General features: G+C 41.1%; 1 protein-coding gene across 5 annotated transcripts in view; it reads left to right on the top strand.

Moving 5' to 3' along the window:
* The window catches only part of ABCC8 (ATP binding cassette subfamily C member 8), a 594664-nt gene that overhangs the window by 189815 nt on the left and 381831 nt on the right, over positions 1-23018 (top strand). For all 5 annotated transcript variants that reach the window (XM_053720647.1, XM_053720648.1, XM_053720646.1 and 2 more), the window contains exon 7: positions 11993-12157. In XM_053720647.1, the coding sequence (XP_053576622.1) occupies positions 11993-12157 (165 nt within the window). The remainder of the gene's footprint in view (positions 1-11992; positions 12158-23018) is intronic.

The raw sequence follows: 23018 nt of genomic DNA, 5'->3' as shown, positions 1-23018 counted from the left end.
TTTAAAAATGAGGCTTCTGTTGAACAGATTTGCAAGGCGGCGACTTGGTCTTCGCTTCATACTTTTTCAAAATTCTATAAATTTGATACTTTTGCTTCTTCTGAGGCTATTTTTGGGAGAAAGGTTTTACAGGCAGTGGTACCTTCCATTTAAGTACCTGCCTTGTTCCTCCCTTCATCCGTGTACGTTAGCTTTGGTATTGGTATCCCACAAGTAATGGCTGATCCGTGGACTGGATACACCTTACAAGAGAAAACATAATTTATGCTTAACTGATACATTTATTTCTCTTGTAAGGTGTATCCAGTCCACGGCCCACCCTGTCATTTTAAGGCAGGTATTTTTTAACTGTAAACTACAGTCACCACTGCACCCTATGGTTTCTCCTTTCTCTTGCTTGTCTTCGGTCGAATGACTGGATATGGCAGTTAGGGGAGGAGCTATATAGCAGCTCTGCTGTTGGTGATCCTCTTGCAACTTCCTGTTGGGAAGGAGAATATCCCACAAGTAAAGGATGATCCGTGGACTGGATACACCACAAGAGAAATACATTTATCAGGTAAGCATAAATTATGTTTTCTACAATTTGGCTACCAGAGAATTGTTTCTTAGATGAAGAAGCACCTGTTTCACATGCTCATGATGCTCTTCCTGGGTGGTGGAGAATATGAGGATGTCATCCAGATAGACGATAGCAGTACGATTAAGGAGGTCACGGAAGACATCATTGACGAATGATTATAAGACAGCAGGGGCATTGCACAGCCCAAAAGGCATTACAAGGTACTCATAATGCCCTGATCTCATGTTGATGGCAGATCTCATGAGATTGTACGCCCCACAAAGATCCAATTTTGTAGCAAGCATTTTGGAATTTTTTTTATATGATTTTGAATCATATAATTCAGTGATCAAGGGAATAGGATAACGTTTCTTGATCGTTATGTTGTTTAGGGCTCTGTAGTCGAAACAGGGTCTCAGACCACCATCCTTTTTTCCGACAATAAAGAACCCAACCCCGTGAGGAGAGGAGAATTGGCGAATGAAGCCTTTAGCTAAATTCTATTAGATATATTCTTCCATGGCTTTGGCTTCAGTTTTGGACAGTGGATAAGTCCTTCCTTTAGAAAGTGGGGCTCCAGGAAAGAAGTACATTTTGCAGTTGTAAGAGCGGTGAGGTGGTAACACATCAGCTGCTTTCTTTTCAAAGACATCCATAAAGTCTGCATATACTGAGGGAAGGTTAGAAGGGGTCAGAAGGCTGGCTATAGGAATGTGTTGAAGTGGAGTAACCTTAGCAAGGCAGGAGTGAAAACAGGATTTACCCCAGGAGGCCAACTGTCCCTCAGTCCAGTCGAACTGAGGATTGTGTTTACGTAGCCAAGGAAGACAAAGAATAAGTGACTGTGCAGGAGAATGAATGATATCAAAGTGCAAGTGTTCAGAATGTAGGACCCCCACAGTCATGGTTAGGGGTGCTGATTCAAAATGGATTAAACCTGATCCAAGGGGAGTGCCATCCAGAGTGGCTATTTTTAGACATTGTTTTTTTCTGGAGAAGAGACAACCCTGCGTGAATCATAAAATGGTGATCTAGAAAATGTCCGCCTGCCCCAGAATCAATAAAGGCCTGAGCGTGGACAGAGTTCTGAAGAAAGGTGAGAGTAACAGGTACCAATATCCGAGAAGAGTGAGAATTAGTTGTGGCCATGCTTAGAGGTACTCCATTTTCATCCTTTAAGCTTTGACTTTTCTCGGCAGTATATCACAATTCTTAAGTTGGTGTGGATTGGAACCACAATAGAAGCAAGTCTTAATCTCCTTCTTCTCTGTCTTTCTGATTCTGAGGACTTAAGGGAAGAGAGATCCATAGGTACGTCTTTAGAGGGTAAAAAGGAGGTGCTGGAAGAGTAGAGGGCAGTCTACTGGCTGGACAGGTAGAAGGATAAGAGGGAAGGATTCTGTGAGTTCTCTCTCTCTCAGCTTGTCTTTACTGAAAGTGTGAATCCAGACTGATGCAGAGTGCTATAAAATCATCCAGGGAAGAGGGAACATCACGATAAGTGAGCTCATCCTTGATGCAGTCATGCAGGCCTCTCCAGAAGGCCACCTTGAGAGCACTGCAATCCCAACTGGTCTCAAGTGCTAAGGTGCGGAATTCAATGGCATTTTGTGCTACAGATCTATTGCTCTGGCGGAGATCCAAGAGAGAGTACTCTGCAGCAGAAGTGCGACCAGAAGTCCCAAATGCGGAAGATAATGCAGAAATGAAAGTATCAACATCGTTCAGGAGTTAGGCACTCTGTTGCAAAAGGGGAGAGACCCAGGCTAGGGCCTTGTCTTTCAATAAAGAAATAATAAATGTAACCTTTGACTGATGAGACTGGAAGATATGAGGGTCATTGCGAAAATGCAGTCTGCATTGGTTGAGAAAACCCCTACATTTGGTAGTGCCATCAAACTTGTCAGGCAACGGTATCTGGGGTATGCTACCAGAAGCAGGGGAGGAGGTTGCGGTACTAGCAGGGACAGGCTGTGTGGCAACAGGAGCAGCTTTTTGTCTCTGCAACAAGTGAGGAGAGCATAGTAGTAATATTCTCCAACTTGGAATCCAGGCTTTGCAGGTGTGAGGTGTGGGTTCCCAGCATTTGTCCCTGAAGAGAAGTTGCTCTAGCTACCTCATTTGGGTCCATGGCCCAAGTATAATGTAATGCTTGTGGGATATTTCTCTATTAGACCAAACTTGGCCAGTAGACCTCTTATCCCAGCATCAAGTGAAGGATAAGGAAATATCCTAGAACAGAATGAGAAGTAAAATGAGGTAAGTAGTACTCACAGAAAACAGGGCAGTCCTTAAAATCAGCAGTACAGGAAAAAACAGCAAAGAGGTTAGAGACAGGCAAGGTTCGACAACAATAAGGCAATCCAGCAGGTCAGGGGTTAAACAGCAGAGTGGTCAGACAGGCAAAGTTCAGCAGGTATCCAGCAGTTCAGGGGTTAAGCAACAGAGTGGTCAGGTGGGCAAAATCCAGCAACAAGGTATACAGCAGTTCAAGAGTTAAGCAACAGAGTGGTCAGACAGGCAAAGTCCTGCAATTAAGGTAAATAGCACCCAGGAGCACTATACTTGGGCAATGTGTAAAAGTTAAGCAGGTACTTACATAGTCACTGATTCATGCCAAGGAGACTCTGAGGATCCAATCGGCAACAGAGGGGAATTGACATGCAGCGATGACGTCATCACCGCATGCTCACGGCAACTGCTGCATCCATGGCAACAGCCATAGCAACAGAGCGGTGCAACAGAGAAGGAGAGGCACGGCGTAACAGGGAAGCTGTTGTTAAAATTAAACTAAGGGGCCAATTTATCAACCCCCGTATTAATCTGTTTCCAAGCGAGCATTCAGGCTGCTGCTCCTTAACTTGTCTGCCACCTCTGAGGACAGCAATCAGCCCGATCAAAACTTGGTCAGCATGGTCAGCTCTCAGGAACTTAGCGTGGTCGGCCCCTAGAAACTTAGCGTAGTCGGCTTCCAGGAACTTAGCATGGTCAGCTCCCAGGAACTTAGCGCATCAGCTCCCAGGACCTTAGCATAGTCGGCTCCCAGGACTTTAGAGTGGTCGATTCCCAGGAACTTAGCTTGGTCGGCTCCCAGGAACTTAGCATGGTCGGCTCCCAGGAACTTAGTGTGGTCGGCTAACAGGACTTTAGCATCGTCGGCTCCCAGGAACTAAGCATGGTCAGCTCCCAGGAACTTAGCTTAGTCTGCTCCCAGGAACTTAGCATGGTCAGCTCCCAGGAACTTAGCATGGTTTTGGTCTGCTCCAAGGAACTTAGCATGGTAAGCTCCCAGAAACTTAGCTTTGTTGGCTCCCAGAAACTTAGCGTGGTTGGCTCCCAGGAACTTAGCATGGTCGGCTCCCAGTAACTTAGCGTGGTCGGCTCCCAGGAACTTAGCATGGTCGGCTCCCAAAAACATAGCATGCTCGGCTCCCAGGAACTTAGCGTGGTCAACACCCAGGAACTTAGCGTGGTCAGCTCCCAGGAACTTAGGGTGGTCAGATCCCAGGAGCTTAGCGTGGTAAGCTCCCAGGAACTTAGTGTGGTCGGCTCTCAGGAACTTAGGGTGGTCGGCTCCTAGGAGCTTAGCGTGGTCGGCTCCCAGGAACTTAGCGTGGTCAGGCCCCCAGGAACTTAGTGTGGTCAGGCTCCCAGAAACTTAGCATGGTTAGCTCCCAGGAACTAAGGGTGGTTAGCTCCCAGGAACATAGCGTGGTCAGCCCCCAGGAACTTAGCATGGTCGGCTCCCAGGAATTTAACGTGGTCAGTTTCCAGGACTTTTGCATAGTCAGTTCCCAGGAACTTAACGTGGTCGGTTTCCAGGACTTTAGCATGGTCGACTTCCAGGAACATAGCATGGTCATCACCCAGGACCTTAGCATGGTTGGCTCCCAGGAACTTAGATGGTCAGCTCCCAGGAACTTAGCGTGGTCGGCTCCCAGGAACTTATTATGGTCAGTTTCCATGACTTTAGCATAGTCGGCTCCCAGGAACTTAACGTGGTCGGTTTCCAGGACTTTAGCATGGTCGGCTCCCAGGAACTTACCATGGTCATCACCCAGGAACCTAGCATGGTTGGCTCCCAGGAACTTAGGTGGTCAGCTCTCAGGAACTTAGCATGGTCGGATCCCAGGAACTTAACGTGGTCGGTTTCCAGGACTTTAGCATGGTCGGCTCCCAGAAATTTAGCATGGTCAGCTCCCAGGAACTTAGCGTGGTTAGCTCCCAGGACCTTAGCATGGTCAGCTCCCAGGAACTTAGCGTGGTTGGCTCCCAGGAACTTAACATGGTCAGTTTCCAGGACTTTAGCATAGTCAGCTCCCAGGAACTTAACGTGGTCGGTTTCCAGGACTTTAGCATGGTTGGCTCCCAGGAACTTAGCATGGTCATCACCCAGGAACTTAGCATGGTTGGCTCCCAGGAACATAGGTGGTCAGCTCCCAGGAACTTAGCATGGTTGACTCCCAGGAACATAGGTGGTCAGCTCCCAAGAACTTAGCATGGTCGACTCCCAGGAACTTAACATGGTCAGTTTCCAGGACTTTAGCATAGTTGGCTCCCAGGAACTTAATGTGGTCGGTTTCCAGGACTTTAGCATGGTCGGCTCCCAGGAACTTAGTATGGTCATCACCCAGGAACTTAGCATGGTTGGCTCCCAGGAACTTAGGTGGTCAGCTCCCAGGAACTTAGCGTGGTCGGCTCCCAAAAACCTAACATGGTCGGTTTCCAGGACTTTAGCATGGTTAGTTCCCAGGAATTTAGCATGGTCAGCTCCCAGGAACTTAGCATAGTCAGCTCCCAGGAACTTAACATGGTCATTTTCCAGGACTTTAGCATAGTCAGCTCCCAGGAACTTAACAAGGTAATTTTCCAGGACTTTAGCATGGTTGGCTCCCAGGAACTTAGCGTGGTTGGCTCCCAGGAACTTAACATGGTCATTTTCCAGGACTTTAGCATGGTTGGCTCCCAGGAACTTAGCATGCTCAGCACCCAGGACCTTAGCATGGTTGGCTCCAGGAACTTAGATGGTCAGCTCCCAGGAACTTAGCGTGGTCGGCTCCCAAAAACCTAACATGGTCGGTTTCCAGGACTTTAGCATGGTTAGTTCCCAGGAATTTAGCATGGTCAGCTCCCAGGAACTTAGCATAGTCAGCTCCCAGTAACTTAGCGTGGTTGGCTCCCAGGAACTTAACATGGTCATTTTCCAGGACTTTAGCATAGTCAGCTCCCAGGAACTTAACAAGGTAAGTTTCCAGGACTTTAGCATGGTTGGCTCCCAGGAACTTAGCATGCTCAGCACCCAGGACCTTAGCATGGTTGGCTCCAGGAACTTAGATGGTCAGCTCCCAGGAACTTAGCGTGGTCGGCTCCCAGGAACTTAACATGGTCAGTTTCCAGGACTTTAGCATAGTCAGCTCCCAGGAACTTAACGTGGTCGGTTTCCAGGACTTTAGCATGGTCAGCTCCCAGGAACTTACCATGGTCATCACCCAGGAACTTAGCATGGTTGGCTCCAGGAACTTAGATGGTCAGCTCCCAGGAACTTAGCGTGGTCGGCTCCCAGGAACTTAACATGGTCAGTTTCCAGGACTTTAGCATAGTCAGCTCCCAGGAACTTAACATGGTCAGTTTCCAGGACTTTAGCATAGTTGGCTCCCAGGAACTTAATGTGGTCGGTTTCCAGGACTTTAGCATGGTCGGCTCCCAGGAACTTAGTATGGTCATCACCCAGGAACTTAGCATGGTTGGCTCCCAGGAACTTAGGTGGTCAGCTCCCAGGAACTTAGTGTGGTCGGCTCCCAAAAACCTAACATGGTCAGTTTCCAGGACTTTAGCATAGTCAGTTCCCAGGCATTTAGCATGGTCAGCGCCCAGGAACTTAGCATAGTCAGCACCCAGTAACTTAGCGTGGTTGGCTCCCAGGAACTTAACATGGTCAGTTTCCAGGACTTTAGCATAGTCGGCACCCAGGAACTTAACGTGGTCGGTTTCCAGGACTTTAGCATGGTTGGCTCCCAGGAATTTAGTATGGTCATCACCCAGGAACTTAGCATGGTTGGCTCCCAGGAACTTAGGTGGTCAGCTCCCAGGAACTTAGTGTGGTCGGCTCCCAAAAACCTAACATGGTCGGTTTCCAGGAATTTAGCATGGTCAGCTCCCAGGAACTTAGCATGGTCGGCTCCCAGGAACATAACGTGGTCGGCTCACAGGAACTTAGGTGGTCGGTTTCCAGGACTTTAGCATGGTTGACTCCCAGGAACTTAGCATGCTCAGCACCCAGGAACTTAGCATGGTTGGCTTCCAGGAACTTAGGTGGTCAGCTCCCAGGAACTTAGTGTGGTCGACTCCCAGGAATTTAACGTGGTCAGTTTCCAGGACTTTAGCATAGTCGGCTCCCAGGAACTTAACGTGGTCAGTTTCCAGGACTTTAGCATGGTCGGCTCCCAGGAACTTAGTATGGTCATCACCCAGGAACTTAGCATGGTTGGCTCCCAGGAACTTAGGTGGTCAGCTCCCAGGAACTTAGCGTGGTCGGCTCCCAAAAACCTAACATGGTCGGTTTCCAGGAATTTAGCATGGTCAGCTCCCAGGAACTTAGCATGGTCGGCTCACAGGAACATAACTTGGTCGACTCACAGGAACTTAGGTGGTTCTAACAAATTTGAGCTATATCTTTAATAGGACACAGCTGAGTCATGTTTGTACTATCTAGCTATGTCTTCCCACAGCTGCATTCAGCAGTCACTTGGTTACAGCTGATGTGATAGACTGTTTGTTATTCCTCTATAAAATACATAAGCTGGTTCAGATGCATGAGAATATGTGCTTGGATTTTACTTGCGCAGAATGTTTAAATAACTTTGTTACAAGAGCGATAGTATAAAGTGAGTTATCTCAGAAATATGTGCAGGAAAGTCACTGGTTAACTAGTTGTTGCTGATTAAATGTATTAAAATAAAACAGCTACTTATTTATATTTTCTATTCAAAGCAGATATTATACAAAGAGGAAAAAGGTTAAGTTATAGATGTTACTTTTGATTTTGAAACTAACCAGAAGTAAATGATTGTGTACAATAAAGCCTTAAAGTTTAAAATATGCTATAATTTACATCAGTGATGACTATTTGACAATATTTTAGAATAAGCAATATGGGCTAGATTACAGTTGGAGCACAAATCTCTCTGGCGCACGTTAAATAACCTTAATATTATAATCACATTTTACTCACAAGTAAACACTGCAACCTCAGACCTCTGGTTAAATAACAAAAAGTGTCAAAAAATACATAAAAAATAAATGTAACAGTACAGTAACACTCATATTAACACTGTCTGATATATTTATAAAAAAATATTGCACAAAAAGTTATAAGGGCTCAAAGATACGAGATATCAGGTGTTAAAAAAACGGGCTTTTACATAGGGATCCATAGAAAGGCATTTATTCATATGTGTGTGTGTATATATATATATATATATATATATATATATATATATATATATATATATAGTATATTTGTATACGAATTAGTTTAGCCACAATTATAATGTTAACAAAAAATGCATTGTCAAATAACCTCTTTTAGAAAAAAACAAATATATATGGCAGGGTTGTGAAGTCTGCTGTGTGCATTTCCAGTTATGATAAGTAAAAAAAACACACAATTTTTAGAGGTAATTTACAGGAAAACAAGGCAAAATAAATTATGAAAGTATACTGAAAAGTGTTTTACTACTCATATAAATCATATTATATTACAAATATTTGGCTAGATTACGAGTTTTGCGTTATGAGGGGTGCGGTACTAACTTGCACGTTATTGTCACCGCTCACTTACCTACAGCTTTGGTATTACAGGTTTTTACAAACCCGGCGTTAAAAGGCAAGAAGTGAGCGTAGAGCAAAATTGTGCTTCATACCGCACTCCAATAAACACGCTGCTTAAAGGGACAGTCTACACCAGAATTTTTATTGTTTTAAAAGATAGATAATCCCTTTATTACCCATTTCCCAGTTTTGCATAACTAACACGTTTATAATAATATACTTTTAACCTCTGTGATTATCTTGTATCTAAGCCTCTGCAAACTGCCCCTTTTTTCAGTTCTTTTGACAGACTTGCAGTCTAGCCAATCAGTGCCTGCTCCCAGATAACGTCTCGTGCACGAGCACAGTGTTATCTATATGAAATACGTGAACTAACACCCTCTAGTGGTGAAAAACTGTTAAAATGCAATCTGAAAGAGGTGGGCTTCAAGGTCTACGAAATTAGCATATGAACCTCCTAGGTTAAGCTTTCAACTAAGAATACCAAGAGAACAAAGCAAAATTGGTGCTAAAAGTAAATTGGAAAATTGTTTAAAATTACATGCTCTATCTGAATCATGAAAGTTTATTTTGGCTTAGACTGTCCCTTTAAGTCAGCGGTGAGCTGGTGGTACGTGCTCATGCACGATTTCCCCATAGACATCAATGGGAAGAGCCGGCTGAGAAAAAGTCTAACACCTGCAAAAAAGCAGTGTAAAACTCTGTAATGCAGCCCCATTGATTCCTTTGGGCAAACTACATTTATGTTTACACCTAACACCCTAACATGAACCCCGAGTCTAAACACCCCTAACCTTACACTTAATAACTCCTAATCTGCCGCCCCCGACATCGTCGACACCTGCATTATACTTATTAACCCCTAATCTGCCGCTCCGAACATCGCCGCCACTATAATATACATATTAACCCCTAAACCGCCGCACTCCCACCTCGCAAAACTAGTTAAATATTATTAACCCCTAGCTTTGGTTTTATTTTTATTTTACAGGCAAGGTTGTGTTTATTTTAACTAGGTAGAATAGTTACTAAATAGTAATTAACTATTTACTAACTACCTAGCTAAAATAAATACGAATTTAACTGTAAAATAAAACCTAACCTAAGTTACACTAACACCTGACCTTACATTACAATTAAATAAATTACCTAAATTAAATACAATTAAATAAATTAAATACAATTACCTAAATTGCAAAACCCCCCACTAAATTACAGAAAATAAAAAACAAATTACAAGATCTTTAAACTAATTACACCTAATCTAATAGCCCTATCAAAATAAAAAAGCCCCCCAAAATAAAAAAACCCTACCTTAAACTAAACTACCAAATGCCCTTAAAAGGGCCTTTTGCGTGGCATTGCCCCAAAGAAATCTGCTCTATTACCTGGAAAAAAAAATACAAACAACCCCCCCAACAGTAAAAGCCACCACCCACACAACCAACCCCCCAAATAAAACCCTAACTAAAAAAAACTAAGCTCCCCATTGCCCTGAAAAGGGCATTTGGATGGGCATTGCTGCCCAAAGCTCTAACCTAAAAATAAAACTCACCCAATAAACACTTAAAAAAACCTAACACTAACCCCTGAAGATCCACTTACAGTTTTGAAGATCTGACATCCATCCTCAACGAAGCCGGGAGAAGTCCTCAACGAAGCCGGGAGAAGTGGTCCTCCAGATGGGCAGAAGTCTTCATCCAGACGGCATCTTCTATCTTCATCTTCTATCTTCATCCATCCGGCGTGGAGCGGCTCCATCTTCAAGACATCCAGTGCGGAGCATCCTCTTCAATCGACGTCTTCTTACAGAATGAATATCTTTTTAAGTGACGTCATCCAAGATAGCGTCCCTTAGATTCTGATTAGCTGATTGGAATTGAGGTTGAAAAAAATCTATTGGCTGATCCAATCAGCCAATAGGATTGAGCTTACATTTTATTGACTGATTGGAACAGCCAATAGAATGCAAGCTCAATCCTATTGGCTGATTGGATCAGCCAATAGGATTGAAGTTTTACTGTTGGGGGGTTGCTTGTATTTTTTTTTTTAGGTAAAAGAGCTGATTTCTTTGGGGAAATGCCCCACAAAAGGCCCTTTTAAGGGCAATTGGTAGTTTAGTTTAGGCTAGGTTTTTTTTTATTTTGGGGGGCTTTTTTATTTTAATAGGGCTATTAGATTAGGTGTAATTAGTTTAAATATCTTGTAATTTGTTTATTTTGTGTAGATTAGTGTTTTTTTGTAATTTAGGTAATTGTATTTAATGTATTTAATTGTATTTAATTTAGGGAATTTATTTAATTGTAATGTAGTGTTAGGTGTTAGTGTAACTTAGGTTAGGTTTTATTTTACAGGTAAATTTGTATTTATTTTAGCTAGGTAGTTAGTAAATAGTTAATAACTATTTAGTATCTATTCTACCTAGTTAAAATAAATACAAACTTGCCTGTAAAATAAAAATAAAACCTAAGCTAGCTACAATGTAACTATTAGTTATATTGTAGCTAGCTTAGGGTTTATTTTATAGGTATTTAGTTTTAAATAGGAATTATTTAGTTATTAATAGTAGGTTTTCTTTAGATTTATTTTAATTATATTTGTTAGGGGGTGTTAGGGTTAGGGTTAGACTTAGATTTAGGGGTTAATAAACTTAGTATAGTGGCAGCGATGTTGGAGGCAATAGATTAGGGGTTAATAAATTTAGGTAGGTGGCGGCGATGTTGGGGGTGGCAGATTAGAGGTTAATAATATTTAACTAGTGTTTGCAAGGCGGGATTATGGCAGTTTAGGGGTTAATATGTTCTAGTGGCAGCAATGTCGGGAGCAGCAGATGAGGGGTTAATAATTTTATTATAGTGTTTGTGATGCGGGAGGGCCTCGGTTTAGGGGTTAATAGGTAGTTTATGGGTGTTAGTGTACTTTTTAGCACTTTAGTTATGAGTTTTATGCTGCAGCGTTGTAGTGTAAAACTCATAACTACTGACTTTAAAATGCGGTACGAATCTTGAAGGGATAGGGTGTACCGCTCACTTTTTGGCCTCCCAGGACAAACTCGTAATACCGCCACTATGGAAGTCCCATAGAAAAAAGACTATATGTAATTTGCGTAAGTTAATTTGCGGTAATGCCATAAAAGTGTGCAGTGCCCCTAAATCTGCAAGACTCGTAATAGCAGTGGTAGTAAAAAAGCAGTGTTCTGAGGCTTAACGCTGCTTTTTTACTCATAACGCAAAACTCATAATCTAGCCGAGTGTTTGTTGTCCCTTTAATGTCCTTGTAACCAGATAGCACACATGAAGGTATTTAGATTATTATTTAGTGACCCTAGGGTGGCCACCTTGGCCATGTTTTCCTGGACATTTATGAGTTACACATGCTGCAGGGTGTGCAGAGAGGAACATGAATAGCGCTGTTCAGTTTCACTATTTGTGTGCTGTCCAGGGTTGAAATTCATGTTCCTACCTGCACACCCTGCAACATGTATAACTCATAAGTGTCCAGGAAAACATGTCTGAGGCGGTGGCCCTTAGTGACCCTAATGAACAGCTCTTGCTTATACTCATTTAAATGATATTGTTATAACTCTCTCTTCTTTCACAGACAAAGTTTTTTGGGGTTTATTTCATTTCATCAAAAGAATTCCTGGCCAATGCCTACGTCTTAGCTGTGCTTCTATTTTTTGCCCTCCTCTTGCAAAGGACATTTCTGCAAGCGTCATACTATGTTGCCATTGAAACTGGAATTAACTTGCGTGGAGCCATACAGGTAGGGACACATTTGTCCGTCTTATGTCTGTTTCTGTCTCTGATTGTTTTCTACATTTATGTCTTCACGGACACTAAGTTGTACAGATCCAATGAATAATGCAGCTTTATTTTGTCAATTCAGCATATTGGGGGGGGGGGGGTTGGGGGGGTTTTCACTGATTTCCCTGTCTTCAGAAAAAAATCACCTCTAAATATTTGTGTCTTAAAATTAAGCCCCCCAAATTTACCTCTAAACCCTCCTCCTCTGTTTGCCTCCTCTGGCCATGTGCACTCTTTTCTTCTTCTTGCTCCAGCGGATGGTTCTGCCAATTACATGGCTATCGTCTGTGCTATTATGCGCTTTTATGCTGTATACAGGTGCGCTGCTGTATCTCTACGCTTGCATGGCTGACATCTCACGCAATCGCTCATTGCTCCCTCGCCAGCACATAAACACAGAATGAGAACAAGCCTCTTCACATAAATTAGCAACTATACGATAGAAGTTACAGTAACCTACTGGAGCACACTTAATAGTGAGCGGAAAGCGGCAGAGGGTAACTCTTTCTGAGGAGCTATACCGCTCACAGGGAGTGAGAAGTCAGAAGGTGTTGAGCTGTCGGAGCAGTTGCACTTGGATTACAAGAGGCCAAAACAGCAGTTACTTTAAAATGTGAATCATTTAATATAATAAAGTTTATTACATTCACCTAACATCATGTGTAACCATTGTAATATGCACATATGCATTTTGATTTTTGAAGTTTACTGGTGACGCTGACTGGCCCGTGCAATGTTCTACACAGTGATTGGATAACTCATAGCACAAGCTCATATACATATGTCTCTAACAGGCTGCGGAACACTGATTCCACCAGGCTTTTCAAGAGATGTCAAAACTACATTTAACTACTCTTAATTTGCAAAACATTTACCCTTTCTAGTCTATCTAAAGTCTTGTAAACCTAGGCCAATTAGTGTATTTCATGATACCGCATGGCTTTTGTGTTGAATAAAATATGTTTATCGTGTGTCTGAACATGTTTATAAAATGAAAAATCATAGCAAATTCTCCTATTCAGTAAATAAATTAAAATATGCAGAGCCTAACATTACTTTGCATTCATTAGAAACTGAATTCCTAAACACTTACCTCCCTTACATATTATTGTGCAGATATGTTCTAACATTTATAGATATCTAAACCAGCTTAAGGCTGGCTCGTGGTATCTAGATCAGTGATTCATCTAGTTCTAGTGTCCTAGTTGAGAAATATGCTGCTTTATTGTCACCAAATTAACGCAATAAAAATGGCAGCCCAAGTGGTAAATAAGCATAAAGGCAAGCACTTTAAAAAAATCTATTTTAGTTTTAAAAAATACAAAGTTCTGCAGGTCACATGTATTTAAAAATAAATAAATACATATATATAAATATCCAATGAGGATAAAGTAGTGTGACTATGAACCCATTGTGACCACAGTTAAACAAACATGACTAAATTAGCCAGCTCACATTAAAAACCCTTCAAAGCCTATATTGCAAGTAGGCATGAGGGGGATGCTGACATAGTAAAACCAGTTAGTGACAGGGGACCCTTTCTGCTGTACCAATAAATACTCCCCTGAGGAATGTGTCTCCTACTAGTTCCACCTCCAAGGTCTCTCTTCTTCCAATAGGTCACTAGATTCCTTCTTATCTTCTATCTTTTGTTCTAGTTTTTTTTTATTTTGGAATTGTTGTACCGAGATCTGCAGTTTCTCAGACCTTCATAGCATTTCCTGAGATTTCAATGCAATACATTTCCCATGAAAATATATGAACATAAAACTGTGAAATTACATTTAGTTTAATGACAAGACACAAAACATTGAATTGATTTTTTTTTTTTTTAAATGAATGTTAAACTCAAAAACAATTATTAAGCATAAGAAAGGGCCCTGTTTAAACTTGTTAAACAATGTTTTCTTTAATAAACAAAAAAAAATGCTAAAGCTGTTTTTTTTTTAAAAAACAAACAGGAAATGCATGTTTGTGCCCTACTGGTTAATGGGACAGATGCTCACTCGCTGATAAGAAAAACTCCTACAGCACTATTGGTTGGCGTTGATACACCCCACATTACTAAATCACTATAAGGAATATTATAATCATATATCTGTATAATACAAATTCTGTGAAGCAGAATTCTCTCAAACAGTATTTACAAAATATCAGCAGAAATGGTTTATATTTATAGCTATTACGCTGCATTTTTTAATTTCTCAAGGACAGATATTTTAAACTTAAAGGGATATGAAACCCAAAAATTTAATTTTGTGATTCAGACAGAACATACAATTTTAAAAAGTGTCCGATATACTTCTATGATCAAATTCGCTTTTTTCCATACAGCTAGATTACACTATCAGGCCCATTTATCAAGCTCCGTACGGAGCTTGAAGGGCCGTGTTTCAGGCGAGTCTTCAGACTCGCCAGAAACACAACTTATGAAGCAGCGGTCACAAAGACCGCTGCTTCATAACCCTGTCCGCCTGCGAATTGCCGGAAATCAACCCGATCGAATACGATCGGGTTGATTGACACCTCCCTGCTGGCGGCCGATTGGCCGCGAGTCAGCAGGGGGCGGCGTTACACCAGCAGCTCTTGTGAGCTGCTGGTGCAATGTTAAATGCGGAGAGCGTATTGCTCTCTGCATTTAGCAAGGTCTTGCAGACCTGATCTGCAGTGTCGGATCAGGTCCGCAAGCCCTTTGATAAATGGGCCCCTATATGCGCACTATAGGGAAATTAACGAACGCCACAAAAGTTGCGTTTTTTAACCCTCTATAGCGCAGCCATTACAAGTTTTGAAACAGCCAGCTTGTGCGTGCGATATGGTGGTTTTAAGCACAATTCAAGCGCTGTTTTGACGTGCTCGTGCACGCTTTCCCCATAGACATCAATGGGGAGGAGGTGTCAGAAAAAAACCTAACACCTGAAGTGCGGAATGAAAAGCTCCATAACGCAGCCCCATTGATGTCTATGGGGAAAAAATATTATGTTTAAACCTAACACCCTAACATAAACCCTTAGTCTAAACACCCCTAATCTGCTGCCCCCGACATCGCCGAAACCTACATAATGTTATTAACCCCTAATCTGCTGCTCCCGATATCACCCGATAAATAAAGCTATTGACCCCTAATCTGCCGCTCCGGACATCGCTGCCACTAAATAAAGATATTAACACCTAAACCTCTGGCCTCCCACATCACTACCACTAAATAAATCTATTAACCTCTAAACTGCCAGCCCCCCACATCGCAACGACCTAAATTAAACTATTAACCCCTAAACCTAACCCTAACACACCCTAACTTTAACATAATTAAAATAGAGCTAAATTAAAGTTACAATTATTAACTAAATATTATACCTGTTTAAAACTAAATACAAACTTACCTGTGAAATAAAACCTAAGCTAGCTACATTAATGGTTATATATATATATAATAGTTATATTTTAACTATCTTAGGCCTAGATTTAGAGTTGGGCGGTAGCCGTCAAAACCAGCGTTAGAGGCTCCTAACGCTGGTTTTTACCGCCCTCTGGTATTTGGAGCCAGTCATTAAAGGGTCTAACGCTCACTTTCCAGCCGCGACTTTTCCATACCGCAGATCCCCATACGCCATTTGCGTATCCTATCTTTTCAATGGGATCTTTCTAACGCCGGTATTTAGAGTTGTGTCTGAAGTGAGCGTTAGAAATCTAACGACAAAACTCCAGCCGCAGAAAAAAGTCAGTAGTTAAGAGCTTTCTGGGCTAACGCCGGTTCATAAAACTCTTAACTACTGTGCTCTAAAGTACACTAACACCCATAAACTACCTATGTACCCCTAAACCGAGGCCCCCCCCACATCGCCGCCACTCTATTAAAATTTTTAACCCCTAATCTGCCGACCGCACGCCGCTACCACCTACGTTATCCCTATGTACCCCTAATCTGCTGCCCCTAACACCGCCGACCCCTATATTATATTTATTAACCCCTAATCTGCCGCCCCCGCTATCGCTGACCCCTGCATATTATTATTAACCCCTAATCTGCCGCTCCGTACACCGCTGCCACCTACATAATAGCTATGTACCCCTAATCTGCTGCGCCTAACACCGCCGACCCCTATATTATATTTATTAGCCCCTAATCTGCCCCCCCTCTACCTGCCTACACTTATTAACCCCTAATCCGCCTCACTCCCGCCTCAATAACCCTATAATAAATAGTATTAACCCCTAATCTGCCCTCCCTAACATCGCCGACACCTAACTTCAAGTATTAACCCCTAATCTGCCGATCGGAGCTCACCGCTACTCTAATAAATTTTTTAACCCCTAAAGCTAAGTCTAACCCTAACCCTAACACCCCCCTAAGTTAAATATAATTTTATTCTAACAAAATAAATGAACTCTTATTAAATAAATTATTCCTATTTAAAGCTAAATACTTACCTGAAAAATAAATCCTAATATAGCTACAATATAAATTATAATTATATTGTAGCTATTTTAGGATTAATATTTATTTTACAGGCAACTTTGTATTTATTTTAACCAGGTACAATAGCTATTAAATAGTTAATAACTATTTAATAGCTAAAATAGTTAAAATAATTACAAAATTACCTGTAAAATAAATCCTAACCTAAGTTACAGTTAAACCTAACACTACACTATCAATAAATTAATTAAATACAATACCTACAATTATCTATAATTAAACCTAACACTACACTATCAATAAATTAATTAAATACAATACCTACAAATAACTACAATTAAATAAACTAACTAAAGTACAAAAAATAAAAAAGAACTAAGTTACAAAAAATAAAAAAATATTTACAAACATTAGAAAAATATTACAACAATTTTAAACTAATTACACCTACTCTAAGCCCCCTAATAAAATAACAAAGCCCCCCAAAATAAAAAAATGCCCTACCCTATTCTAAAATAAAAAAGTTCAAAGCTCTTTTACCTTACCAGCCCTGAAAAGGGCCCTTTGCGGGGCATGCCCCAAATAATTCAGCTCTTTTGCCTGTAAAAAAAACACATACAATACCCCCCCAACATTACAACCCACCACCCACATACCCCTAATCTAACCCAAACCCCCCTTAAATAAACCTAACACTAAGCCCCTGAAGATCTCCCTACCTTGTCTTCACCTCACCGGGTCCCGATCTGTCCAGAAGAAGGTCCGAAGTCTTGATCCAAGCCCAAGCGGGGGGCTGAAGAGTGACGTCCATCCTCGGGCTGAAGTATGGATCCAAGCGGCGGCTGAAGAACTCCATCATCGGGCTGAAGTCAGAAATCCATCATCGGGATGAAGTCTTCTATCAAGCCGCATCTTCAATCTTCTTTCTTCCGGAGCGGAGCCATCTTCTTCCAAGCCGACGCGGAACATCCTCTTCAACCGACGCCTACTCGCCGAATGATTGATTGAGCTCGCATTCTATTGGCTGTTTGTAACTTAGTTCTTTTTTATTTTTTGTACTTTAGTTAGTTTATTTAATTGTATTTATTTGTAGGTATTTTATGTAATTAATTTATTGATAGTGTAGTGTTAGGTTTAATTGTAGATAATTGTAGGTATTGTATTTCATTAATTTATTGATAGTGTAGTGTTAGGTTTAATTGTAACTTAGGTTAGGATTTATTTTACAGGTAATTTTGTAATTATTTTAACTATTTTAGCTATTAAATAGTTATTAACTATTTAATAGCTATTGTACCTGTTTAAAATAATTACAAAGTTGCCTGTAAAATAAATATTAATCCTAAAATAGCTATAATATAATTATAATTTATATTGTAGCTATATTAGGGTTTATTTTACAGGTAAGTATTTAGCTTTAAATAGGATTAATTTATTTAATAAGAGTTAATTTATTTCGTTAGATAAAAATTATATTTAATTTAGGGGAGTGTTAGTGTTAGGGTTAGACTTAGCTTTAGGGGTTAATCCATTTATTACAGTAGCGGCGAGATTCGGTCAGCAGATTAGGGGTTAATAATTGAAGTTAGGTGTCGACGATGTTAGGGAGGGCAGATTAGGGGTTAATACTATTTATTATAGGGTTATTTAGGCGGGAGTGAGGCGGATTAGGGGTTAATAACTTTATTATAGTAGCGGTGCGGTCCGCTCGGCAGATTAGGGGTTAATAAGTGTAGGCAGGTGGAGGCGACGTTGTGGGGGCAGATTAGGGGTTAATAAATATAATATAGGGGTTGGCGGTGTTAGGGGCAGCAGATTAGGGGTACACAGGGATAATGTAGGTAGCGGCGGTTTACGGAGCGGCAGATTAGGGGTTAAAAAAATATGCAGGTGTCAGCGATAGCGGGGGCGGCAGATTAGGGGTTAATAAGTGTAAGGTTAGCGGTGTTTAGACTCGGGGTACATGTTAGAGTGTTAGGTGCAGACGTAGGAAGTGTTTCCCCATAGAAAACAATGGGGCTGCGTTAAGAGCTGAACGCTGCTTTTTTCAGCTCAAAATGCCCCATTGTTTTCTATGGGGATATCGTTCACGAGCACGTTTTTGAAGCTGGCCGCGTCCGTAAGCACCCCTGGTATCTAGAGTTGCAGTGGCGTTAAATTATGCTCTACGCTCCCTTTTTGGAGCCTAACGCAGTGAAAACTCAGCCATTCGGCTAGATTTAGAGTTTGGCGGCCAAAGGGGTGCGTTAGCTGCGCATGCTTTTTTTCTCCCGCACCTTTTAAATACCGCTGGTATTTAGAGTTCACAGAATGGCTGGGTTATCAGTGCAATTAAATAAACTAACTAAAGTACAAAAAATAAAAAAATATTTACAAACATTAGAAAAAAATTACAACAATTTTAAACTAATTACACCTACTCTAAGCCCCCTAATAAAATAACAAAGACCCCCAAAATAAAAAAATGCCCTACCCTATTCTAAATTACAAAAGTTCAAAGCTCTTTTACCTTACCAGCCCTTAAAAGGACCTTTTGTGGGGCATGCCCCAAAGAATTCAGCTCTTTTGCCTGTAAAAAAAAACATACAATACCCCCCCCCCAACATTACAACCCACCACCCACATACCCCTAATCTAACCCAAACCCCCCTTAAATAAACCTAACACTAAGCCCCTGAAGATCTTCCTACCTTGTCTTCACCATGCCAGGTATCACAGATCGTTCCAGGCTCCGAAATCTTCATCCAAGCCCAAGCGGTGGCTAGACATCCATCATCCGGCAGCTGAAGAGGTCCAGAAGAGGCTCCAAAGTCTTCATCCTATCCAGGAAGAAGAGGCGATCCGGACCGGCAACCATCTTGATCCAAGCGGCATCTTCTTTCTTCATCCGATGACGACCGGCTCCATCTTGAAGACCTCCACCGCGGACCCATCTTCTTCTTCCGACGACTTCCTGACGAATGACGGTTCCTTTAAGGGACGTCATCCAAGATGGCGTCCCTCGAATTCCGATTGGCTGATAGTATTCTATCAGCCAATCGGAATTAAGATAGGAAAATTCTGATTGGCTGATGGAATCAGCCAATCAGAATCAAGTTCAATCCGATTGGCTGATAAGTGTAGGTAGGTGGAGGCGACGGTGAGGGGGGCAGATTAGGGGTTAATAAATATAGGGGTCGGCGATGTTAGGGGCAGCAGATTAGGGGTACATAGGGATAACGTAGCTGGCGGCGATGTACGGAGCGGCAGATTAGGGGTTAAAAAATTTTAATAGAGTGGCGGCGATGTGGGGGGACCTCGGTTTAGGGGTACATAGGTAGTTTATGGGTGTTAGTGTACTTTAGAGCACAGTAGTTAAGAGCTTTATAAACCAGCGTTAGCCCAGAAAGCTCTTAACTACTGACTTTTTTTATGCGGCTGGATTTTTGTCGTTAGATTTCTAACGCTCACTTCAGCCACGACTCTAAATACCGGCGTTAGAAAGATCCCATTGAAAAGATAGGATACGCAATTGACATAAGGGGATCTGCGGTATGGAAAAGTTGCGGCTGAAAAGTGAGCGTTAGACCCATTAATGACTGGCTCCAAATACCAGAGGGCGGTAAAAACCAGCGTTAGGAGCCTCTAACACTGGTTTTGACGGCTACCGCCCAACTCTAAATCTAGGCCAATCTGTGAACTCTAAATACCAGGGGTATTTAAAAGGTGCGGGAGAAAAAAAGCACGCGTAGCTAACGCACCCCTTTGGCGGCCAAACTCTAAATCTAGCCGTTTTATTTTTATTTCACAGGTATATTTGTATTTATTTTAACTAGGTAGACTAGTTAGTAAATAGTTATTAACTATTTACTAACTACCTAGTTAAAATAAATACTTACCTGTGAAATAAAATGTAAGCTGCCTTACACTAAAACCTAACATTACAAAAAATAAAAAAAAACTATTATTACAAAAAATAACAAACGAAATTATCTAAACCAATAAAAAAAAAAATATTCCTATTCTAATACCCTTTAAAAAAATAAAATACCCACCGGCAAAAAAAGACTAATCTAGAATAAACTACCAAGGGCCCTTAAAAGGGCCATTTGTAGGGCATTGCCCTAAAGTTAACAGCTCTTTTGCTACAAAACAAAACAAACACCCCCTAACAGTATACAAACCCCCACCCCCCAAACCCACAAAATAAAAATAAAGTAAAACCTAATCTACCCATTGCCCTGAAAAGGGCATTTGTATGGGCATTGACCTTAAAAGGACATTTAGCTCCTTTTCCTGCCCTTAAAAGGGCATTCAGCTTTTTTATGAAATGCCCAAGCCCTAATCTAAAAATAAAAACCCACCCCAAAATGAAAAAAATACTTTACAAAAATTAACAAACAAATTATCAAAACTAATAAAAATAATTCCTATTTTAATACCCATTAAAAAAAATAAAAAAAAATACTAATAGCCCTTAAAAGGGCCTTTTTGTAGGGCATTGCCCTAAGTTAAACAGCTCTATTACCTGAAAAAAATACAAAGACCCATTAACATTACAAACCCCCACCCCACCCCAAACCCACAAAATAAAATAAACTATCTAAAAAACCTAAGCTACCCATTGCCCTTAAAAGGGCATTTAGCTCGTTTACGAAAAACCCAAACCCTAAAATAAAAAAACCCCACCCAAAAAACCTTAAAAAATCTTAACCCCCTAAGATCCACTTACAGTTGCTAAAGTCCAGCTTGAAGGATCTTCATCCCCGTGGCTCCATCTTCATCCAGGCGGCTCCATCTTCATCCCAGTGGCATCTTCTATCTTCATCCCAGCAGCATCTTCTATCTTCATCCTGCTGGCATGGAGCGGCTCTGTTCGGAGCTTGATAGATAGGCCGCATTGTCTCTGCCAGTGTATAAATGTATTGTCACATACCTCATAATCCTATTATAAGAAGAAAATATTCTGTGATTGCATTTATCATCTTGTTAACTCATTATCTGATAATAAGGATGTGTTTAATATCAAGTAGTAACACCAATGGAATGCAGGTTATGTTGGCTTAGATCCACAGAACATAGTTTAATTATAGTTCAAAGTAATATGTGAATGTGTGCCTTTCATTTTTATAATTAATTAGTTTTACAGGATTTAGTGGTGGAATAGCTACAGCTAATAGTTTACATGAGTGGCTGGTACTTTTAAAGGGACAGTAAAGTCAAATAGTAAAACAATTAAATTGAAACAAAGTCCTGTAATGTTTACCCAGACTAAATGCTCGAAAAAAAACTTAATTTGCTTGTGCAGTTAAAAATATTATTCAAAAGGCCTTAAAACCTTTAAATGTGCACTTCAAAGGTGGGAAAGACTTTCAAAGTTCAAAATGACACTATTCAATAATGATTTAGCAATCATGAGCTTAACTTTTGTTCTTGGCCTGACTTTACCCCATTAAAGGACCACTGAATAAAGTAGCATCAACAAATGCAGAATAATAAAATATGCAATATCACAAAGAGGCCTATTTATCATATGTCTGTCGGACCTGATCCGACAGTGGGGATCAGGTCCGACAGACATCGCTAAATGCAGAGAGCAATACGCTCTCCATATTCAGCATTGCACCAGCAGCTCTTGTGAGCTGCTGGTGCAACGCCGCCCCCTGCAGACTCACAACCAATCGGCCGCCAGCAGGGGGTTTCAATCAACCCGATCATACTCGATCGGGTTTAATTCCGGCGATTCCTCTCCGCTTCATCAGAGCAGGCGGACAGGTTTATGGAGCAGCGGTCTTTAGACCACTGCTTCATAACTGGTGTTTCTGGCAAGCCTGCAGGCTCGCCAGAAACACGGGCCCTCAAGCTCCATACGGAGCTTGATAGATAGGCCCCTTAGTCTGGATTTCAAATGAGTAGAAGATTTTTTTGTTTTCTGACAAATGTCAAAGTAATTGTTATTTTCCATCCCCCTGCATCATGTGACAGCCATCAGCCAATTACAAAATACATATACATTTATTCTGTGAATTCTTGCACATGCTCAGTAGGAACTGGTGCAGCAGAAAGTGTAAATATAAAAAGATTGCGCACATTTTGTTAATTTAAGTGAATTGGAAAGTTGTTTACAATTGTGTGCTCTATGAGAATCATTAAAGTTTAATTTTGAATATAGTGTTCCTTTAAAATTAAAGTATTAACAATAAAAAAAAAGATCTAATTTTGTGCAGCTGTTGGCTTATATCAGTAACACTGACTACTGCTTTAAAGGGAGAGTATACACTCATTTTCATATAACTGCATGTAATAGACAATACTATGAAGAATAAGATGCATAGATACTGATATAAAAATCCAGTATAAAACTGTTTAAAAACTTACTTAGAAGCTGTCAGTTTGGCTCTGTTGAAAAGGTAGCTGGAAA

The sequence above is a fragment of the Bombina bombina genome, chromosome 7, assembly GCF_027579735.1.
Source record: "Bombina bombina isolate aBomBom1 chromosome 7, aBomBom1.pri, whole genome shotgun sequence".
NCBI classification, from domain to species: domain Eukaryota; kingdom Metazoa; phylum Chordata; class Amphibia; order Anura; family Bombinatoridae; genus Bombina; species Bombina bombina.
Note: the sequence above shows the minus strand (reverse complement) of the source record. Positions and strands in the feature narration are given on the sequence as shown.